The following is a 25,107-nucleotide window of genomic DNA, read 5'->3' on the forward strand; positions in this document are numbered from 1 at the left end:
GTTATAGATAGTTTTATGCTGAGCCCCTTTATTTTCAGTAACTGCATTTGGAGTTACTCAAGTAGTATTACAAGGAAAAAGATTACATAAAATATAAACAAAAGGACAAAGTGACATCATGTTTACTGGTGAGAGAATTTAATACTATAGTCATGTAAAATCTTTCTAAGTGATTTTATAAAGTATAACTACAATGAAATTCTTGCAGAATTCATGGAACTTGATCAGAAACTCTGTCCAATGATATAGAAAACTCAAGGGCCAGGCAGCTGTAGAGTGCATGTTTAGTATTCAGAAGTCTCTGGGTTCAATCCCCAGCACTGCCAGAAAGAAAGAGGGACATTAGTAGCCAATGTATTGAGTCTGATTATAATTAAGCAGTGTATTTTTGTGCAAGAAAAAATTACAGAGAGGCTAAAAATTTATTCACTTATTTGATGTATTGAGATATGAGACAGAACGAGGAAAATCTGAATGTATAATAAGTGATAGAATATTGACTATTCATATAGGAAAATGTCAAATAAATCATAATTCATAACATAATCAAAAATATTTTTAAAACATTAAGAGTTCAAATGTTAAAGAATGTCTTTTTGCATCATGCAAGGTCTATATTTTTTTTCACAATACCTTTATTTTATTTATTTATTTTTATGTGGTACTGAGGATCAAACTCATCACCTTGCACATCCCAGGCCAGTGCTCTACTGCTGAGTCACAACTCCAGCCCTAAGGTCTATATTTTTTAATTAGAAAAGACTCACAATCAGACTGTGTTAATTTTCCCTTAGTGTATGCATGACAAAATTTCACCCAGTTTAAAGAATAAAAGACAAAGCAGAACCAGCCTTTCTGTAAATTTTTTCCACTCACAAATTTAGTAAGAACAGACATGAACAAGTTCATTTGGTGAAATATTTTTACTTCCTAAATTGATTCTTTAAAGAGCTATGAGATTATCTGTTCATTTTAACAGTTTTGTTTAGCTCGTAGATATGTCCAAATAGTATGCAAATATGGTGTTGCAATTTTCAAATGACAAAACTATTGGGTTAAATGACTAGAAAACTGAAGATTTGTTAGAAAAAAAAATTACAATATGAGCAAGTTGAATAATTCTACGTTGAAGACAATTGCAACAACAATAAATATGTATGGCATATTAACCATGTGTTTGTCCATGTTTAACTTAAAAATTTTCTCAATCATGTTACAATGGCAACACTGTCGTAAAGGATAGTGAAATGGATCAGATTTATGAGGCTAACTGGCTTGTGAAATGGTGAATCCACATGTGGAAATTAAAAAATAAAGCAGAGGAGGAGGTAGAGCTCATAAAGGTCATGAGTTTGAAGTAGCATATACTGAATTTTAGTGAGACACCTGGGAATGCGACTGTGACTTGGAAGAAAGTTCTGAGCTACTGCTGTAGATTTAAAAGAGCATATGCTTGTGAAAGATGTGAATTTGAATCCAGGAAGTACTTTGAGATGATAAAAAGAGGACAGAATTTTGGACAAAAACCAACTCCAGGCATTAAGAGGGTGCAGTTCTGTTGAGTATCTAAAATAGGAAAGATTTCCCAAGTGGTGCCATATGACCCAGTCAAATAAAACCATTAAGAGAATCTGTAACTCTTATCTCCCAATTGGTTGGTTCATTAATAGAAACCAGTTATCAAATCAGTCCCTGAAAATGTGTGTATTGCTTACCTTTTCTGTTGTACTCAAACAGGTAGCATGCTGTGAAACTCGGGGAAGTTAGTAAATTAAGCCTTATTGAAATACAAGGGTACAGTTGAATGATCTACTATATGCTTTTATGTAAACATTTCTTTATAACAAATCTTTAACACTTCTCTTCAAAAGTTAACTTTTTAGGTGGGGAGCTGGGTTTCAGTTCTTAGATTTAAACTGGGTTCCTGTGCATAAGCACATGCTCTAGAACTGAAGTAAACCCTCAGCTGGATTTTTTTTTTAAGAGAGAGAGAGAGAATTTTTTAACGTTTATTTTTCAGTTTTCGGTGGACGCAACATCTTTATTTTATTTTATTTGATGCTGAGGATGGAACCCAGGGCCCTGTGTGTGCCAGGTGAGCGCATTACCGCTTGAGCCACATCCCCAGCTCTGGATTTATTTTTTTTTAATTAATGACTACAGAGAATTATTAGATTGTTATAAATTACACATTGGAGATACAGTTTTCCTGACAGTATATTAAATATTTTTAAACAGTTGCATTGGAAGTGTGTGCATGGTCATTGTTTTTATATAAAAATTGTGTGAGGGTTTGGGGATGTGGCTTAGTGGCAGAGCACTTGCCTAGCATGTGTGAGATACTGGGTTTGATCCTTAGCACTGCATACAAAAATGAATAAAATAAAGGCATGCTGTCTATCTACAATTATAAAAAATAAAAAAAAATTGTGTATGTGTGTGTGTGTTGTGTGTATTTTCAAATATCAATTAGGGCCGGGCATATAGCTCAGTAGTAGAGCATTTATTTGCCTAGCATACCTGAGGCCCTTGGATCAATTCTCAGAATTGAACAACAACAACAAAAAATCAAAATCAAAAAACAAAATCCCTCAAATGCCACATAGCTCTTCTGTTCCTGGAGCAGAAAACCCATTTTTGTTTTGCTTTATAATTGCCATGTTATTTTTGAAGAAAGCATTTTCACTGTAATTTCATAGATAAAAGGGTTAATAGATGGCTTCCGGGGGTTGAGTGAATAGTCTGAAATTGTATGCTACTGTGTGAAAACTATGAGAGTATATATTTAGGTATATAATTTTCTGGTTTGAGCATCCATACCTTTCATCAGATTCTCAAGGGTTTGTCAAGCCATTCCTTTAAAAGGATCAGAAAATGTTTTTTGTTTTTAAATAGGTGGTTCAGAAGTTTAGCGTACTTGAGGAGTTTTGAAGGCTAGTTTTATAATTGGAGCAATTATAAAGGAACAGAGGATTACAGACATTATTTAGCAAATCACGTTAAGGTTTGTTTTTGTCTCAAAAGCTTCCTACATTATTATGTTCCTCTGTCTAGGTCATCCTGCTGGCATGCTCTTTACCATAATGGTGCTACTGTATTATCCAACCATACCGCAGCACTTAAAACCAGTTCTAAACATTACCTTTTATAACTCACATCTAGCATAGAAAAATAAAAGCATCAGGCTATCTCCTCCAAGTTTTGATCTTGGAAATGTGGAAGGAAGACAATCACGAAGAGAAAATCCCAGGATTATCATTTATTAGTAGTATATATATGTGGTTCCTGAGTCTGGTTAAGACAGTGGAGATTTTATTTTTAAAACAAATACTTGATTTCTGATTTCAGAAAGGAAAGAAAAATTTCTTTTCTGAATGTGATTTTTATTAGATGGAATATCGCAGTTGTTGGAAGTCGTATTTTGGAGATTTTGTAAATCATGTTGAAGTATTCCAGACATGAATTTCACATAACTCTATTTCATTTGGATAGATTTTATGTCATCAAAATAGGTTGCTGGTGTCTTTTTAAATGCAATGTGGAGGATCTTTATTTGTTCTTTTTAAGGCAGAAAAACAAAAATGAATACAACAACAACAAAAATAACTTTAATAAGGCAACAATACTCCAAGAACCAAGATAGATAAGATCTATCAAAATTTTTTCATAACTATGTCAGTGGGTGAAATTTTTAGTTAAGCCAATCAAGAAATATTTAGCAAGTGTACAGGTTGTGGAATCATATTGGTCATTTAGTATAGTTCATTTCTCCACATTATAACACATTTTAAATATTTTAAGTGATTACTTGCCTTCTCTAAATTAACCACTTTTTAGAGAGTATTAAATTCTGGACCAACGTGAAATTTGTAAGTAGAGTTAACTCTTGATCCAGCCATGAGAAGAAAACCAGAATCCAGTAAATTGATAATAATTGGGAAAAATGTCTCCTCTTGATTGGTAATATTGGACAGATCTCACAAACAACATAATGAAAAACAATTAAAGAGAGTTGTTAGGGTCCTTGTTGTTTTAAACTATTTTGAAAAAGTACTGTAAATATAATGGATATTACCATGTTTCTGAAAACAAGGAAAATGCATTTCCAAGTGGTAAGTTGATCAGGATGCAAACAGGAAAACATACTTGTGAATCAATCTAGTAGATTTCTAAGTTGAAAGATGTCCTAAGTAGTGTGATGAAGTACAAAGAGAACAGATAGCAATGAGACACAAGAGCTTTAGATTGGAGGTTAATGCTATCTTTTGTCATTAGGATAATCATGTGTTCCAGATTCTGGGAATTGAAGTTGATCATCTCTCTTGCTCTGACACAATTATTAATATTCTCTTTCATTGTTAAAAATGTTTTGATTTGGATAAGAAATTGTATGATTACCCTACTTATTGTGATGCCTCACTCTATTTTCATAGGGAAAAAAGTATATGTGCTACTTTTAGTTTTTTAATGATATGTATTTTTAAAATTTTAAAATTTTATTCATTCTTTTTAGTTATACATGGCAGCAGAATTCATTTTGATATTCAAATATAGGATATATCTTATTCTAATTAGTATTCCATTCTTAAGGATATTCACAATGGTGGGATTCACTATGGTATATTTATGTATGTATACAGGAATATTATGTCAAATTCATTCCACTGTCTTTCCTTTTCCCATTCCCCTTCCCTTTCTTTCATTCTCCTTTGTCTAATCTACTGCATATCTGTTCTTCCCCTCTTCCTCTGTATTGTGGTGGATTAGGTTCCATATATTTCTGAAAATATTTGACCTTTGGCTTTTGGGACTGGCTTATTTCATTTAGCATGATAGTCTCCATATCCATCCATTTACAGGCAAATGTCATGAAATCATTCTTCTTTATGTGAGTAATACTCCATTGTATTACTATATATACCATATTTTCTTTATTCATTCGTCTATTGAAGGGTATCTAGGTTGGTTCCACAGCTTAGCTATTGTAAATTGTGCTGCTATAAAATTGATGTGGTTGTGTTACTTGTGGTGTGCTGATCTTAAATCCTTTGGGTATACGCTGAGAAGTAGGGTAACAATCAAATGTGGTTCTATTCCTAGTTTTTTTGAGGAATCTTCATATTGTTTTCCAGAGTAGTTGCACCAATTTGCATTCCCACCAGCAATGTATGAGTGTAGCTTTCTCTTCACATCCTCATCAACATTTATTGTTATTTGTATTCTTGATAATTACCATTCTGATTGGGGTGAGATGAAATCTCAGTATAGTTTTAATTTGCATATTTGTTGAAAATTCATATCTCTTCTTCTGAGAAGTATCTGCTCAGTACTTTTAGTTTTTAAAGTTGTAACAATTGAAATGAAATCTTTTGTATAATCAAGAGCTTTACAATCAAAAATTCATATAAGACTAACTGGGATAATTAAATATTAGTATATGCATCTGGGCAGATTGATTTAGGTACTGTTATAAGAGTACTTTTACATGAATAATGTAATTCTTGAACAAATTAGTATTATTCTCAGTTAGTTCTGTAATGCCTATATTTTCCAAAAATGTGTTGTGTTGAAACCAAGTCACAGACCATGACTACAAGCAATGTTGAGATTTAAACTAAGTTTTGGAATAAAGAAGAAGCACAAATTATGTTTTTATGAAAATTCAATGGCTTTACTGAACTGAATGAGAAAAATGGAAGCAATTATTTCATAATTTTTTCAGTTTTCATTTCAGTGTGGAATGTTTTTAGTTTGCTTCTTATCATCTTCAAGAGGTATTTAGGTATACTTCCATTAGCTTTTGAAAATGATAATAATTTTATTCTTTTATTAAGTCATTATCAGCAATCATGCATTTTAATGTATGCAGTGTGCAGTCTTTAAACAAAAAACTTTTTTTTTCATAAAGCTCTATTCCTGAATCTAGTTGTATTTCTGAAAATCCATTTAATCTCTTCAAAATGACTGCACTTTAACTTTTTAAATTTCTTCCTGCAAAGCTGTTGGAGGACTTGTATTAATTTGAAATAAAATAAAACAAAACCACTTTTTATCACTAGCAAATGAGTTTCCAACTTGAAGGTCCCTTTAGCAATAAAAAGAGGAAGCTGATTTTGCCTAAATCTGAGAATCTTGGCCATCAGGAGGACTTCAGAAAGTTGGCACACAGGAGCCAGCTCACCATATGGAACTTTAAAATACACAGTTTCGGGGAAAAAAAATAAAGGATATCAAATGCTACACAGCCTTATTAAAAACATGAATTAGATAATGTACATGAAAGTATCTGGTCACTACTTGTAGTTTTGATTTGATACTCAATGGATGTTACTTGAGTGAATGAGCAAGATCTAGGAAGAGTAGGAAGATCTAGGAAGAGTCAAGGGATTGTATACCAAATAATGCTCTTTCTTTTGTTTTTTTCTATGCCAGCCAAGAACCTCTCCTGTAAAGAATAGTACAAATGACCAATAATATAAGTTCATTTCACAGACTCAGCTATTTTTACGAGCTTTATGTGTCTTTTTCCATCATTCAAATTATATTTTTTACCACCCAAATCTGACATTGAAGATTCTGAACCACCTAGATTAGGATCTAAGGTCACCAAAAGACTCAATTTTACTATCTCCATCTACTGGCAGGGAGGAACTATACCCAAGCATCTGGACTGGCATAGAAAAGAGGAGAAAGAACATTTAAAAGGTAAGCAAAACATATGTTTTTTTTAAATTTTTTTTTTAAAAAACGTGTCTCATTACACTCTACTATAATTAAGATTGATACAAGCCATCTTAAAGCAAGCAAGAGAATCTCTTTAGGTGGAATAATGTTCTTACCAGTAGCTCTAATACAAACAAGTGGAGACCTGAACACCTTCTTTGATGTTGGCTGTTACATCTTTGCTCTTCCCAACTTCTGTCTAGTCATTCCAAGGCTCAAGTGCTACTCTCACAATATCCCTGACAGTCTTCACACTGCAGTGTGCTTGCTGGAATGCCTATACATATGTTCTCATTTCCTGAAATTCTCTGACATGTTAAATATGACTTTACCTGACAAATTATTTTGACTGTTGAGAGAGTAAAGATATGTTTCTTTACTGAGCTATAATTTATTATTCTGGTGTTTCTCTGGTACTTTTCCATTGTTCATTCATTAGTATTTTTGTTTGGCTGAAAGTGCCAAATAATGGGCTGGGGTTGTGGCTCAGTGGTAGAGTGCTTGCCAAGTATGTGTGAGGCACTGGGTTTGATCCTCAGCCCTGCATAAAAATAAATAAATAAATAAAATAAAGGTATTCTGTCTGTCTACAAGTTAAAAAAAATTTTCAAAAATAAGTGACAAATAAAACTTTCTTGGTAATTGATGAGTAAGCCTTAGTACGTATTTATATCAGTATTTTTTTTTTTGAATTTGGTATTTTGCTTGCTCATTAGAAATCTTCTGAAATTGCACTGGTTCACTTTTAACAAGATTATTATGTTGTGATCAAACTTTGCAGTATGATAACTGGTATAAAATATTTCTGTGGTTTGTGTGGTTGTACAGTAATAGATCTCTGTAATTCATGTTTTAGATGATGAGTACAGTTGTCTCCAAGGCTTATGTTATGCATATCTTTCTTTAAAAAGCCCTCAACTTGAGAATAGGGATATCAGCCCCATGTCAACATAATTAATAACGTTACAATTGCTGCAATTACATTAATTATAACTTGTACATTTTTCCTAATAGTTTTCTCCTTTCTTCTTTCCCCCAACCCACATTGGCTTATATTTTTTGTTCTTTTTTTTTTTCATGGAAAATATTACGTTTCTTTCAGAAGAGGAATGGGTGGATTCATAGGGAAACATGGGTGGAGAGTTTTCAACTTCAAAATTAGCTTTCAGAGGCAAGAATTTTCAAGGCAATGCTGTGCTCAGACAGGTCTGTTCACTTCTGGGAGGTCATGAATGCAGCTGTTCCATTTGCTCAGACAGGGATTAGACTCATATAAACAGTGCAGATGTCATAAAGAGGGATTCTCAAATCTTGTGGTGTCTGATGATGTCCAATCTGACAGACATATCCTCAGAGTCTCCCCTGAGATCAGAAGACAAGGAAGTAGATATTTTTGAACAATGTTGAAAGGACTAGTGATAATGGAGTGTTGGAGAAAAATCTCGCCTCACAAATGGAACTTCTGGTGGACTTGGTTAAGTCAAATTCAATCTCTACATTGAGTAAAACCATGTATCTCCTGCAATATGTTCCTTCCTCCATTTCACCTCCTCTTTTCAGCTCTCTTTTTCCTTTATGTTTGGCTCAATTTAAAATTATTGTGATAAAACTAGTGGCTGAAGAATCCAGCTAATGGATATATTCAAGGCCATTCTAGAATTAAGGATACTGAAAAATCTTCTTTATGTGTATTCACTCTTTAACCCCAACCCTTCTAGTTGATAAAATAGGGTAAGCTGGAATGGAATAGGTTGGCACAGGGTATCCTCATCATTATTTAAATGTGTGTTTTGAGAAGGACCCTATTTTCTCACCAAAATATATGTTTTATTATTAATTTTCAGTCATTGTTTCTTTTAAATACATCACATTTACATTTTTCATATTTTTACATCACTGAAATGAATAAAAATTGTTAAAGGGTAGTGCATGGGTTGGGGAGGCAGTGGTTTATACCAGAGCAGAATGGTTAGGACATTCATAAGCATATTTTATTTATACTTTGTCTAATGACGGGTGGACTTGTCCCAGTGTATTTATTCCAGATTTCATTATGTGGAATTCCTGAAAAAAAAACAACAACACAATGTAGTAATCTCTTATCTTGCTACAAACATAAGTTGTAAATAGTAAATATTTCTTATGGAAATGTAAACACTTTATCACTAATTGACAACACTTAGTAACTCTGAAATATAAGATAGGAGGATATGTTTTGTATATAAATGACTGAATTTTTTTTAATCTTAGAGTAGAATTCATGAGTCATAGACTCATTACAGATACATTATATGCATACACTTTTGAAGGTGAAATGCTAAATACAAACCGGAAACAGTAGTCTCATTTTCGGCAATAACATATATGGCTGAATATATTAACATTGTAATAAATATATTCCTACCAATTTTCCTTAGGATTCATTCATTTGCCTAATGCACAGCTTAGCCTAATGCACAACTTAGTCTAAAAAATTTTAAACATTTTAAATTCTCATTAAAAACAGACAATAATGGACTTACAAATCTGTGAAAGACTTAAGTTTGTAGGGACTGTCATTTTCTTGTAATTTTCATTGGTAAATTCTAAAAATTATCCCATCAGAATTTCAATACTTTACCTAGTCATTGTGAACTCACAAAGAAATAGGAGGTAACATCAGGCCATTTTGGAGATTGCTGGTAAATTCCAGTCTGAATGTTGTAAATTATATGTCCCATGCAGATAGAAAGTTGGTAGATCCTGAGACTCAAGAACAGATGTTCTTTATTGAAAATATTTTCTCTTAAATTTGTTTCTTAAAAGGTATATATAATAGGAATTTGTGCTTAATCATGTTAGCCATTTTTTGCTATAATAATATTACTTGGTATTTGTTGCTTAAAACATTTCAGAACTCCTAATATTGATACTCTCTACATTGAATAATATTATAATTCAATAGGAGAGTTGATTCACTAATCTTTAAGGTGAATGTTTCTTATGTAATTGAACTACTCCTAATTTATCTCTCTTCTACATTCTGGCTTGGCCTCTTCATGGTGTCTAAAGTAATGTACAACTTAACAAAGAAAGAAAACAGCATTGCCTAAACATGTTTTACAATATTAGGGTGTGTGATTATATGTGTATGCAATTATATTCATTACTAATTGGTGTGTGTAAAGGCCTTAAAGAGATTCTGTGTTTATACACTTGACTATTTATCCTGTGCCATAATAGGTATAAAGATTATTGTCAGTTTTTCTTCCATATTTGAGCATTCATGTTAGAGTCACTCCATTGTACAAAACCAAAATGGGTTATTTTTACGATTACTCAGAAGCTTAAAATACCAGGCTGTCAAATCCTGACCATTTCTAAATCATATGTCTCAATACAAGAAGATTTTATAGCTCTTACTTGATGGATCTTTTATGATGTAAAGTGAGGTGTTTTTGAATGTGAAAGTGGATACTAACAATAATCACACCAGGGAAACAGATTTAAACCAATGTTATCCCAGGCAAACCCAAACACTTCTACTACAGAATGATTTTGATTGCAATTATAACAAATTGTAACTGTAACTGGCTCAAATAGTAAAAGTGATTTATTTATTAAAGTAACTGAGAAGCCCAGAGAGGAGGTGAGTTTATTGTATGATTTAGCTCAACTTTTCTGTTCAGTGATATATCTGCTCGTTTTTGTGCATTGACCTTTTTATCAGACTTTTATCAGCCTAAATGACTACCATGGTTCTGAGTCTCACTTTTACACTCAAAATTGTCTAGTCTCCCAGTGTTGAAAAATGGCCTTTGAGTTCACTCTGATCTGTGCATTAGAGTGATCCATGCAACAAAGGAAATGGGCTTGTATTGATTTTCCAGAATGTTTCTGGGTAGGATCAGTCTCACCTTTATCCAGGGTTGTCATAATATTGATGGGGGACCCTGGGAAAATTCTCATTATTATAACTTTTCCTCCTGTACTTCTGAACACAGGCCTTCATTTACAACTATTTCCATGGACTAAGAGGCTAATGGTTTAGTTCTTGTACTTCTCATTATATTCAAAAGAATGACACATCTTTTTTTTTTTTTAATGTTAGCATCGTGAAACAGTAAAACTTCTGCAAATTGTTTCTTTTCCTCCTTCTTTAGTCAGCCTATAGAAAGAAATTTTAAATCATTGCCTAAAAGTCAGTGCTATTTGCATAATCACTTTGATCTTTTTGAGACTGGAACCTTTATACATATGGCCAGTTTTGCATTATGTCTTACATAACATTCTCCTGTTCTCTAGCATCAGGAAAGTGGATATCTGTAGTAAATTTTTATTCTCATTGTATTAAACAGAATTTGATAGTCAATGTTTCTCCTTTATTTATATACTGCTTTGTAATTATTTTATTTTGTATAATTATCATATCCTTTGAATTTCTAGACAAATCACTGATTAATTCCAGTTGATACAAAATAAATCAGTGATTTGCTTAAAATAACAGATTCTGTCATTCATCAATTCATATTTCAGAGTTTTGGTAAAATAATTACTGCAATTGTAGTATTCTCAGAGTGTGGAAAATTATAGAGCATGTTCTAATTCTACAAATAAATGGGCTTAATAAGAAAATGGAAAGTCTCAGTAATGAGTACTCTGACTTGTCACCTTCAGCTGTGATATATGTGTAGATTAAAACAAATGAACCTGGAGTAGGATATAAAATGTTAATTAAAGAACTTTAGTTAGGGGGTATTCATTGTTAAATCTTCTTATTTTTATTCTATACAGTCTCTGGAAACTTAGGAGTAGTGGTTGAAATGTTAATATAAATCTAAAATTGTTTTCTGCCTTGTCCCAGGGTATCAAGTTTTCTTACACTATCAAAGTGTGTTAGATAGTGCTGGGTGCCAGGCTCAGAAGAAACTAGATATGGATGTCAACAAAAATAATTTGCCACCTTGAAATCATAGTGTAGTGGAAAAGAATACAGTCAGCATATACATTATAATTAAAATATGCATTACATTAAAGGAATGTAAATTGAAATCAGTGATTGTATTTTTAAGAAGCTTACATCTGAACTGGGTTTTGTTTATAAATATTAAATCACTGGTATACATGGTCTAGGAATGGTACTATATTGAAGACTTAAAAGTGACCATATTAGGGCTGGGGATATAGCTCAGTTGGTAGGGTGCTTGCCTTGCATGCACAAGGCCCTGGGTTCAATCCCCAGCACCACACACACACACAAAAAAGTGATCAGATTAAAAGGACAGGGCTTTGTTTATTTTCTGATGTCCTAAGCTCCTGAGGAGGTGCTGACATACGTTCTCAGTATGTAGTGTTAGGTTTTTCATTTCCTTGAGGAGCAGAAATGACTATTATCTAAAATAAGTTCAAGAACTTCAATTGGACATATCCCAAATGATTGTTAGTTTTTGTGGTTTACTTAATATGGAAATCCCTTCTTTCATTTTCTTTTAGTGGACATTTTGTTCTTGGAATTTGTAAATAGTTTAAGGTAAACAAAACTAGATTTGTTGATTGTTTTTGTTTTATTTGTGTTAAAGATATGGGAAATGGTAGATCCAACCCATGATAAAAAAACAAGAAAACAAAACAAACAAAACAAACAAAAAACTAGAGTCTGGGTTTTCTGTCCATTATATTATCATACTTTTGTATTAATGATTGGAATTAAAAGCATTAAGCATGCCAATAGGTTACTTCAATAGAGATTGAATTGATGTGGGAGATATTTGTCAGTGTTTAAAGTTCAATTATATCTTGTATTTATAGAAAATACAGTTAGAATGAAATTCCTCTGGATTTTCTGGACAAAAAGGAACTAGCTTTGTGTGTGTGTGTGTGTGTGTGTGTGTGTGTGTGTGTATAGAGAGAGAACCTTAGGATTTTAACCAATTTCTAAAATGAAAAATAAGATACAGTGATTATTAATGAAATGCTTTTTACATAATACGAAAACAGTGGCCTGGTAGAGAGGTCCTTCGGTTAAATTCCTAGCACAGTCAAAAAAAAAAAAAAAAAAAGGAGGAGAAGAAGAAGAACATGTCAGAAACCTTGGCTTTGTTGGGGAAAGTGCTTCCCAGAGACATAAGTTTCCAAGGACACATTTTCCTCACTGACTCTCAGGAAGCTGAGGCAGGAGGATCAAAAGTTCAAGGCCAACCTCAGCAGCTTAGTGAGACCCTAAGCAACTAAGCAAGGACCCATCTCAAAAATAAAAATTAAAAAGGGGATGTAGCTCAGTGGTAAAGAAACCCTGGGTTCAATCACTAGCACAAGAAAAAGAAAGAGGTGGGAAAGGGGAAAAAATAAAACAGTGTATATCTGGAAATGAAAATATCTAAACCCACAGAACATCTGTGAAGTCTACCAGTTTATCGGTGACAGGTTGTTACAGTCTTGATCTTGTGAAACAGAAGCAGAATTCTTAAAGCTGGTAAAACCAAACCAAGATTGGAGACTTGTTTTGTTTTTCCCCCAGATTCTCATTTCTGAACTTTTATGCTAAAATCAATTTAAAATATTAGAATACAGAAAGACATGTATCATTTATGAGTTATATGTTATCCTTAAACTTCTTTTTTAGTGCTATCTTTCCTAATAGTATATCATTTTGAAATATTACAACTTTTATTTATTTTTATAATTCTCTTACTATCACTCTCTTTCATCCTTAACAAATAAATTTTTAAATGTGTAAACCATGTGTCATGCAAGGCAAACATTTTGGAGTTGCTGTGATTTTAATTGCTGTGATTTAATACATACAGAGTATAATATATCTATATAATTAAATTGTATATGTATGTATATATATATACATACATATAGTCAACTATTTTACACTGTTTACATCATGAATCACTTTTGTTTTCCTTTTTAATATATTTTTCTTCATTTTAATTTTCAGTACTCCTACCTTAAGAAGAGTTGAACCACATAAAATGACTTTGTGCATAATTACAATTTTCAGAATTTAGTGTTTACATATATTTTTCTTTTTAAATCTAAGCTATACAAGATTTATTCTTGTTTCAGTATACATTGCAAGGATCACATTGTCAATATTTTAGTCATTCGACTACAAATGTGTTTTATTTAATTGGCACCTTGAGTAGTCACAAAAACACTGCATACTTGTCTCATCTCTAAAATATAATAACCTTATGTTTGAAAAGATGATGTTTAAAACAACAGAACTGTTAAGTTCAGAGTTCTTATTTTGTAGAACTTAATGTTTGTTGCTTTTTCTTTCTTTTTTTTCATCTTGATTACAGGCCCTCGGTGCTTGAGATTCACATAAAACTTTGATAGTCATGTGCAGATCACATGTTGGGTAGCAAACCTGACGGCATGTTTAGGTGAATATTTTGGGTGCAGCAATTTAATCTAAAAAGAAATTACAATTTTTTTTTAACCACAGATACAGGCTAGATTGTCAAGTCTTTAAATGATGTTTAATTATACTCTAACACAGTTATGAATTACAAGGAAAACTATGTTAACCTAAGTTTAAGTATATGCATGTTAGCCATGAGCTTTTTTGATTGAAGATATAAAAATAGAATTCAGATCTTTTAATAGCCATGTAGTTTTCTAGATTTTAAATGAAAGAGTAAACACAGTTGTTTGTGAAGCAGAGTCATTTGTTTAGAAACTCAGCAGACAGATACTCAATTTTAATAAATCTGTCCTGAAAAACTAATTCATTAAAAAAATTAGTCACCTAAATATAAGCTATTACTGTAAATACTTCTGAAATATGTAATTATTGGAAGAAACTTTAGAGAATGATAGTTTTTGCTTCTTTTTTTTTTTTAATAACCAGAGATTGAACCCATGGGTGTTTTACCACTGAGCACATCCCCAGCCCTTTTTTTTTTTTTGAGAGAGAGAGAGAGAGAATTTTTTAATATTTATTTTTTAGTTTTCGGTGGACACAACATCTTTATTTTATTTTTATGTAGTGCTGAGGATCGAACCCAGCACCCTGCACATGCCAGTCGAGCGCACTACCGCTTGAGCCACATCCCCAGCCCCCAAGCCCTTTTTATTTTTTATTTTGAGATAGGGTCTCACCAAGTTGCTGAGGGCCTCACGAGATTGCTGAGGCTTGCTTTGAATTAGTGATCCTCCTGCCTCAGCCTCCTGAGACACTGAGATTACAGGTATATGATACCACAGCCCACAACAGCTTGTTTTAAAGGAAATATTTGTAACCAAAGTTCAAGAATTTAATTTGAATAGTTAACAATCATCATTTCCTTAATAATGTTGTAGTTTGTCAGTATGTGGAAAATCCATCTCACTTGATAGTGCCATCTGTGTTAGGAGATATATCGGTGCTAAATTATGGGCACAAAAGAAGTAATAATAATTTCATATAAATTCTTATAGTCAACAGCAATATCAGATATTAGCATCCAGTGTGGGGGAACGTGATACCGAATAAACTGCTTATTGATCATGAAAATTTAGGCAATTTTCATGAGAAGAAAGGCAGCATTAGATTATGTAATTTTAAAAGTCACAAATACATCTTTTAAAATGGTTTTTATCCTTACACTGCTCAAAACAATTTTAATTATTAATTAACCTTAATAATATTCTAAGGAATTCATGACCCTTGTCTTGAAGTGTCTCTTAAATTCAAGAAGTTTCTTAGATACATTTATCAATGTGAAATAATGTTAACATAGTCTGCCTAACATGAATAGCAAAAGAAAAGTAGGTATAATTACTATATTTAGTGCTGGAGATTAGAACACAAAGACATACCTTCAACCTAACCAGCTTTCCACAACAATAGAATGGTATTTGTTTTCTAATATTATGTAAGAACTTATCACAACTTTGGCAGCTTAAAATTCCCTTTGTTAATGCTCCTGTCCCCATGTCAGAAGGGAAGGCCTCCTGTTATTGGGCTTTGCTCAAGGTTTCAGAAGGCTAAAATCAAAAAGCCTTGTTTCTAGAGGCCTTGGAAATGAACGTGTGTCTAGGTTCTTCCAGATGGTAGGTGTTTTAGGACTCAGGTCCCCCTTCCTTGTCATAGTCTACTCTTAGCTTCCAGGGGCTTCTCACATCCCTTGCCAGATAGCCTCTTTCATTTTCAAAGTCAGCAACAAAGAAATCTCTCTCCTTTTGACTCTCCCTCACACTCTGAATCCTCTGAGCTGAAGAAGGACCCAGCTTCTTTTATTGCCTCAGTTGATTAGTTTAGGCCCACTTAAATTGTCTGCCTTTTGATTAACTCAGACTCAACTAACCTGCTCCTGGGAGCAATAGCCCATGGTTGCCCACTACGATGAGGGGTTTATTGAGAGATGAGGAATGTTGGGGGTCATCTTAGACTTCCGTCTACCGCTTAGGAAGTGAGATCTCCGGTGTGCAATCAGGAAGTTTAAGATATTGAGTAGGGAAACAGGGGACTGGGAAATCTGTTAGTTAAAAGGGAATTAAGTTATGGCAAATGAAAGTCATAGAGAAGAGGAAAGGGAGGAAACTCTTAATAGAAATGCAAAGAAGAAAAATGTAAAGTGTAAAATTGACAATTTAATAGGACTTACTAAATCTGTATTGAAGTTTGAAGGGAAAGGACAAGAGGAAATGAATTAAATGAGATTTATCTTATTTATGTCAAGTAAATATAAATGTCTATGGCATTGGATGTTGAGAGAGGGGTAAATGAATAATCATACTCTTATCTTTCTGTAACTACAAACCAATGTTCAGTGTTGGGGAGTAGATCTCTCAGTCATCAAAATGAATGCAGAATTACTATGGTTAAATCTGTTCTCATGAAGTTATGAGTGTATAAATGTTGACCAAAAATATGGAGTGTTAGATACCTTGGCATGAATATTTCATTATGTGCTTTGCAGTTTGAATTAACAGAATCAGAGGAAATGAATACCCCCTCCCCACTTTATGTGTTTGGGTTGCTGTTTAGGGCTTTAAAAATTTATAAAATTACACTGCAAATTGAATGAAGGATAGTTTAAAAGTATTATTATTATTATTATTATTGTAGTATTAGTAGTAGTAGTAGTATTTAATCTACTTAAATGGACTCTCTGGCTTGAACACCATAGCTGTCTTACTTCTCAGGGGTTTTTTGAGTGAGAGAATGACTGCTCATTTGACAAATAGCAATTATGAATTTTCACTTAACTCTCAAATTGGTGGGTATAAAAACAGATTTATTTTAGAAATGCTAATTTGCCCTTCCCCTCAATATTTCTCCCAACATTCAAATCAAAAGAAAGATGTTATTAACAACATACTTTAGCAGATGTAAAATAATTCAAGATGTAAAGTAATCCATGCCTAATGAACTTGGAATCTATTTCATGCTGTCCTCTGAAAATTCAGAATTCAAGTGAGTATATGTAGGCCCTGAGGTGGTCTGCAAAATTTCTTATATTTTAACATCTTTGATTAATGCTTACTATTTTCCTCATAACAACATATTAAGACCATAACTTTGACCTCATTTTTACATTTTAAGTTCCTTTAGTAATTTCAGTTCATGTGAAATTTTGAGGTTGTGTTGGATGATCCTTCTTCCAAAATTATGGGCCCCTAAGTAAGCATAAGTTTTTAAGATTATTTTGTCAGCTCTGTTTTGAAAGCACTAAGAGTAAGAAGCAGGTAAAAAGCTTTAAATGGCATGTGGTGTGGTGTGCTGATTGACATTTAATAGATCAATAAGAAGAGCAAATAACTTCTTAGTTTATTATTCAATTTCTGCCTCTTTTATCCTCACATTTCTTTTTCTTCAACTATCTCATATTTTCTCATATGTGATATTCATACAAACTCTAAATTACTTATTCCCTGGGCTCTGCTGTTTACAATTAGGGTACATTAATCATTATTTGCATTTTTAATTTTTTTAATTATTGATAGATCATTATTTATTTATATGTGGTGCTGAGAATTGAACTCAGTGCCTCACACATGCATGGTAAGTGCTCTACTGCAAGCCCCAGCCCCAGCCTCATTATTTGTATTTTTAAAAGCAATAGTATATGAAGCTTATTTTTATTGTAATATGGTTTATGTTTGATAATTTCTTGGAAATTTGAATCTTAACTCAGCTTTATTGTGATTTTAGGATTCTACAGAGCTGATGATTGACACTTTGGTAATTAGCTTTAAAAAGATGAATTTGCTATATTCTTTAAGTAGGATTAAAGAATTAAAACATAGGATTTTATTTAATAATGTTGAAATAACCTTTTTTATGTGGTTTGAAAACAGTGGTGCTTGGTTTATATTGTTCACAAGTGTACTGAACACTTGTTTGGAGTAAAATGTGAAATTTTGAAAACCTATAATTTTTAAAATATCTCCTCTAAAAAAATGTCCATCTCTTATGTTTTTCCTTTAGGAGTACAAAATCCCCAGCATGAGAGAATTATTACTGTGTCTACAAATGGGAGTATTCACAGCCCAAGGTTTCCTCATACTTACCCAAGAAATATGGTCTTGGTATGGAGATTAGTAGCAGAGGAAAATGTGTGGATACAACTTACATTTGATGAAAGATTTGGGCTGGAAGACCCAGAAGATGACATTTGCAAGTAAGTTAGCATACTTCACCTGGAATTCTGACTGAACTTAACAACTGTTGTCTTTCAAATTTTTTCCTTGTTGTAGTTTGAAATGGCACCTTTGTTTTGATTTTCTAATGAGCTAAGAAAGTTACCACCTTATTTATGCTGTATTTCATTTAGTCTTCATTTAAAATGAGAAGACACATAAATATACATAAGCAGTTATTACTTCTGTTTCTAAAGTGACTTGTGTTAATTTTTGGTAAAAAAAAAAGTGTATAAAAAAGAAAAGGAATAGAGAACAGAAATTCATGTAAAGGAATGCAGTTGTGCTAGAAAACATAAATTAACATTAGTGCTAATAATTTTACATTTGAGCTCCCAGATAACCAAATCAATAAGATAAATATAAGCAATTTAAATGAAAAGCTGTATCTGTGGGTATATATTATCTAGATGTGCATACTGATCCATAGCTATATCTATTTCTATATATATCTGAATTGATAGATACATGGTCTACATACAGAGGTGATTAAGAACTTTGAATGTTTCATCACAAAGAAGGATTATAGTTCTGACAGCAGAATTTGAAGTTTAAGTTAACTTTATTCCATAGGTGGGAATTCATCATAATTCTTGTAGCAGCATCCGTGAACCAAAGTCAGCTGGAATTTTTCACCCACGCAAAAGACCACCTACTGTATGTCATACAAATATTACTCTTTAAATCCCATATGAATACACTTGTCAAGGTTGGGTGGTCTTATAGAAGATTTTTCACTTCAGTGGCATTCGTGTATCATGAAAATATTTTACTTGAACTTTGTCACAGGATCCTTTATTTTCTCTTTGATTCACAACTTAAAAGAGAATTTTTATTTTATCATATACTATAGATAAATATTTCAATATGCATGAAATAAACTTTGTACTTGCTGTCATCACAATTTTTATCTTTAGCTTTTACATACTATTTTTCATATTTCTTTGTTCAGTGACTATACATTTCATATTATATTTTTTTCCCTTACATCTATGATTTTAAATCTCCAGAATTAGGAGCTTTGCTAACTGTCTTCAGAAAATTGTGTTAACATTCTTCCATTCTTTAGATGAGGAAACAGAGACCAGGGATGTCGGCTAGCTGTACTAGATCTCCTTTATATTTTGTAACTCAGCAAATGCTAAAACTAATTTTTCCTTTCACCTCTGAAGGGGAGTTTCTACCATGCACACCTCTCATTTACTTTTCATAAATAAGATCTCATAATCTTTTTAAAAATTCTGTAGGATCTAAGATTTTGCCCTCCTTGTAAAGTAGTAGTTTTGTCCACCAAAATTTCATGGATATTAGAAGAAGACAGGAGACTCCTTGGTCAGAGACAAAAGAGTTTATTACAATAGTGGCAGTTTGAAGAGTAGCATTTTATTTTGCTTTTTACCTGAGTTCCATTTCCCACAAGTCCATATCAGGAGGGCCCATGTGACAACTTCTCACCTAAATGGTAGTTCTACAGAAAAGGAAGCATACTATATGTGTGTACATATGTACATATTTATGTGTGTGTAATGTACATTATTAAATAATAAAAATAAACTATCAGTCCTGCATGTCACAAGTAATGTGTGATACAACCTTACCCAGAATGTGACTTAACTTTAGAAAAGTGATCCTTTCAGTGCTTTTGAGGTCCCCTTTTCATGTTCCTCCCTGATCATCTTCTCTCTGTGAATATAATCATTGTCCTAAATTCTTCACTTTTTTCCTGATTTTCTCAATAATTTTCAACATGTGTATGTTTTCCTCATACTGTCCTATGATACATAGTTTATTGTTAGCCTGTTTTAGAATATGTATCAGTGGATTAATATCATGATTTTTTGTGACTTGATACATATTTCAAAACAAGGAAAACCTAATGGTATTATGTTTTTAATATTAGTTCATGTTGATGCTCATAGCTTAGATCACTTGTTTTCCTTGATGTCTAATGTTCCATTGGATAACTAGTTAAATTTTTCTGTCTCTTCTACTTTGAAGAACAGTTAGCTTGTTTCTAGCTCTCCTGTGTACAAATGCAAGAAAATTTGTCTGCATCTAAGAATGATGAGACAGCAGTCTTAAAATACTTATATTTTTGGGCTGGGGTTGTAGCTCAGTGGCACAGTGCTTGCCTATCATGCATGAGGCACTGGGTTTGATCCTCAGCACCACATAAAAATAAACAAATAAAATAAAGGCATTCTGTCCATTTACAACTACAATTTTTTTATTTTTTTAAAAAAGATACTTACATTTTCAACTTTACTAGGTAGAGTTTAATTATTTTTAAAGTGACCAGTTTACCCATCTACTAAGACTCAAAAATTTCTGTTGTACAATATTCTTAACAACTTTTGAGATGTCTTTTTAAAGTTCTGATAATATGAAATTGTTATCTTATCATTAAGTTGAATTTGTTTTCTTGGTTACTAAAGGGGTTGAGAAATTTTCATTTATTAGTGGTCATTCTTGTTCCCTTTTCTCTGAAATGCCTTGTCACATCTCTTGTCTAGTTTTCATTTGTCTGTTGGACTACCTAAATTTTGCTTTTTGTATTTAAGTCCTTGATCCACTCAATTGGTTTTTGTCTGTGGTCTATGACTTTTTTTTTTAATAGTCCAGTAGCATCCCATCATCATTTATTGAATACTGCTCCTTTCCTAAGGATGTGGAAATTTCTGTATGTGGTCTGATCTGTTCTGCACTCTGTTCTGTTCCTTTGGTTGCTTGTGTGAATCTTAATTGAATGACACTGGGGAAGACTAACCTCATTTTTTCCCCCTTTGGGAACATTTTTGACTTCCAATATATTCTTTAGAAATAGGTTGTAAAATCCCTTGAAAACTGTTGCAATGATTACTCCAGTAGGTTTGAATGTGTAGATCATTTTGAAGAAAATTGACATCTTTGTAATAATGGTTCTGCTTATCCTTGAGAATTTTACGTTTCTCCAATTATTGGGGTCTTCTTTTATATTTATATGGTTTTAAATTTTTATTTATGAAGATGTTGTACATCCATTATTTAGATTTAATTCTAGATTACTAATACATTGTTACTAAGCATCTCTTTTTGAAAACTGTTAATTGTATACTGCTGGTGTATGAAAATGCAGTCAATTTTTGTGTTGATCTTTTTATCTGGCAGACTCATTAAGCTCTTTTATTTATTTTAACAATTGTTCTGGGAATTATTTTAGATCTATGCAAACAATCGTTTGGCTTATGACAAGTAAAAAAGGATTTCTTTCCTCCTTTATATTCTTTTACTCTTTCTTTTCCAATTCTTGTTAAGTGGTTGATTGTGTTATTAGGCAACTATCTTCTTGCCAATTTTAGACAGTTTGCCTTTTTTATTTTATTTATTTTTTATATGTGGTGTTGAGGATCCAACCCAGGGCCTTGCACGTGCTAGGCAAGTACTGTACCTCTGAGCCACAACCCTAGCCCAACAGTTTGCCTTTTTAAAATCAGTTTAAAATTTGGAAGAACTTTGGATTTACAGAATGTAGAAAAAAGAGTACAGAAAGTTTCCATAAACACTTAATCTAGGTTCCTCTGATTTTAGCATCTCATGTAACAATGGTACATTCCATAACTAAGAATTTAACACTTGCTCAATACTATTAACTAAATTACAGATTTTAATTGGATGCTAGCAGTTTTTCCACTTCACGTCCCTTTCAGGATATGCACATTGCATTTAATTGTAGTGTCTCTTTACAAACTGAATCTGTACAAATCTGAACTTTGTATGTTTCTCTCTTGTGTTTTTTTACTTGATGGTTTTGAAGAGTGCTGGTCATGTATTTTTTGGTAGAATGTCTCTCAATTTAAACTTTGCAAATCTTTTCTCATGATTGCACTGAAGTTATGAATTTGGAGGGAGAATTCCAAAGGTCATTTGTCCTTGTTGTCATACCAGAAGGCACATGCTGTCTATCTCACTTATCATTGCTGATGTTAACCTGGTTACTTAGGTATGGCATTATCTCCAGGGTTTCCCCCTGGTAATGTAATATATTTCACTTTCTAGAATGTTATTTGGAGTTATGTAACTTAAGTCTTATCTGCCTTCAAGGAGATAAAGCTCCACCTTCTAAAATTCTTTAATAAGAAGGTTTTGGTTGCTTATCTGCCTGCCTGACTGCCTTCCTTCCTTCCTTACTTTACCTTACCTTCCTTCCTTACCTTAATAATATTTGTTGTATTTTTTAAAATCATAGGTAATATAGAAGCAATGTTTTATCAGTCCTGAGCTGAGGATTGAACCCCCGGGTGTTCTATCAATGAGCTACATCCCCAACCCTTTTTATTTTAATTTTAAGATAGGGTCTTCTTAAGTTATGAAGTCTGGCTCAGCATTTGTGATCCTCCTGCCTCAGCTTCCAGATTACTTGAGATCACAGCTGTGCCCCACCATGCCTGGTTATAAACAATTTTTAATCTTACACACACACACACACACACACACACGACTTTCTAAGAATTTTTTTATTACAAATTTCTAGGTTAATTGTGTTTTGATAAAGATTTTGGCCTCTTTGTATGATTTGAAACTTAAAATTTGCTTTATTTGCTTTGGATATATCATTATTCCCAATAGGGTTTAAAAATGATGCATTTAGAATTGTGGGATATAGAATTCAATTTATATCCATTACATCATTTTTGGCAATTTTGCTACTCATTGCATATAAATCTTCCCCTATTTTGTTTGTTTTTGATATATCTTGATATTATTTCTTGATATTCCTTCTTGATAAATTATCTTTCTAAGAGAGATATATTAAATTCTCCCAATAGAGGATAAGTAGATATATCAGTTTCACCTTGCAGGTGTGTTAATATGTGCCTCAAATCTTTTAAAATTACGTCAGTCAATGCATGTTAATATGTATGATCTTGTTTATCTTCTTTATCAATGTTTTGTTTTCACTTCAAAGTATAATATGCCTAATATCAATGCAGCTACAGCAGGTCTCTGGTTATCATTTTTGTCTGGCTGTCTTTCTATGCTTTTGTATGTACATGCATGTTAGAATGTGTGTCTTCCTGTGTGTTGATTGTCTTTTCTGAAAGGTACATGAGTAGAATCAAAAAGAAAGATTCAGTGAAAATATCTTTGTATTTTCATTATAGAACTTAATCTAGCACATTGATTCTTTTTAATGGGTATTCTGTTCCATTAATTATTTTGAAAGTTCTGCTTATACTAGTTTTTCGGTTTCTTCTGTTTTCTGTCTTATATTTGTTTAATTTATTTTCTCATTCTCTTTTTTCTTTTCTACAAATTTAGAAATTGCACTTCAATTTCTGTTTTTGATTACCACCATAGAACTGCATGCTTAACAAAATAATATCTAAATTTGATCAATGATTTTTTTTTTTAACCCTCTTCCCACAATATGAAATTCCTTTCCTGGGACAACTCTGTCCACCCTATGAGAACTGACCTCAGTGTCCCCTGAAATAAGAGAGAGGTAGACAGATCCAGAATTGCACAGAACATGATTTATTGGGGACTGACAGAAGCATGGTCCTAGGTGGCAACAAGACCAGTAGATCTCTGCAGTTTAGGACAGAAGGAGGTGGTGTGTGGAGTGGGCAGGACAAAAGTTATTTTACTCAAGCCAGAATGTACTTGGTTTATCTTCAGCTAATAACAGACTATAGGCACATTCTTGGCACTCTTCATGTCATAGTACAGTTATATTGACCCTCTTTTATTGAGGTTTTTGTTGCAGTGACCAAAATACCTGAAAGGAACACTTGAGAGGAGGGAACATTTACTTTGGCCCGCAGTCTCAGAGATTCAGTCCATGGTCAGCTGACTTCGTATCTCTATGTCTAAGGTGATGGAGAAGATTATGGCAGAAGGGGATGGCCTAGGAAAGCTGCTCAGCTTTCGGCAGCCAGGAAGCACAGAGAGTTCCACTCACCAAGGGCAAAATATTAAAACCTCAAGTTCAGCACACTCCCAGTGACCTATGTCAACAGCTACCTTTCACCTTCCTTAATCCATATGAGTGGATTAATTCACTGATCAGGTTAATGCTCTCATAACCTGATCACTTCATCTCTAAACATTCATGACATTGTCTCATACATGAGTTTTTGGGGGATTCCTCATGTCTAAATCATAACAGCCTTGCATAACACTCTGATGGTTTTGTTTAATTATAGTATTCAGAGACACTGTGCAGCAAAAACCTGTCAGGACTACTCAGGGTCAGTCATGGTGATCATCACTCAGAATGGCTTCATTCAGTATGAATCCCTATGATCTAAGGGGGAACATTTTACCTTAGAACACATTAATTACAGCTGAATGCTAGCTACCCAGCCAGTTATTTCTACATCCTGTTGGTGGAACCGAACTACACTGTGTCATGGAGAATACCACCTTTGCAGCTGCGGTGGCATATAAGAGAGTAAAAACAAAACCAGGTTTTGTTAATTTGAACACAGATCTTTTACTGTAGGGAATTGGTTGGATAAGAAATCATATATCGTAGCTTAGAATTGGCAGAAACAACAAGGCAAGGGTAGTGAGGCCTGAGTTCAGCAACGTTAGTTCTGTTGCTGCTTTCTATTGAAGGAATTAATGGTTCTTTGGGGGAAGTTCCTGTAGGAAACAGTAATGTTATTTTCCTGGACGAGAGTCTTCTAGATTCTACTGAAGACATGAAATAGCCAAGTCATGTTCCTATAAGTAATTAATAGGGTGGGACTTTGATTTTAGTCCTTTATGCATGAACTGGTA

General features: G+C 33.0%; 1 protein-coding gene across 7 annotated transcripts in view; it reads left to right on the top strand.

The window, feature by feature from the left end:
- The window catches only part of Pdgfc (platelet derived growth factor C), a 221,227-nt gene that overhangs the window by 115,475 nt on the left and 80,645 nt on the right, over positions 1-25,107 (top strand). For 4 of the 7 annotated variants that reach the window (XM_071614859.1, XM_071614860.1, XM_027926731.2 and 1 more), the window contains one exon: positions 18,131-18,323. In XM_071614859.1, the coding sequence (XP_071470960.1) occupies positions 18,131-18,323 (193 nt within the window). Of the gene's footprint in view, positions 1-6,644; positions 6,706-18,130; positions 18,324-25,107 lie in introns of all 7 variants that reach the window. The other 3 variants (XM_071614856.1, XM_071614858.1, XM_027926732.3) reach the window with 1 other exon arrangement.

The sequence above is a fragment of the Marmota flaviventris genome, chromosome 7 (genome assembly GCF_047511675.1).
Source record: "Marmota flaviventris isolate mMarFla1 chromosome 7, mMarFla1.hap1, whole genome shotgun sequence".
Classification (NCBI taxonomy): Eukaryota; Metazoa; Chordata; class Mammalia; order Rodentia; family Sciuridae; genus Marmota; species Marmota flaviventris.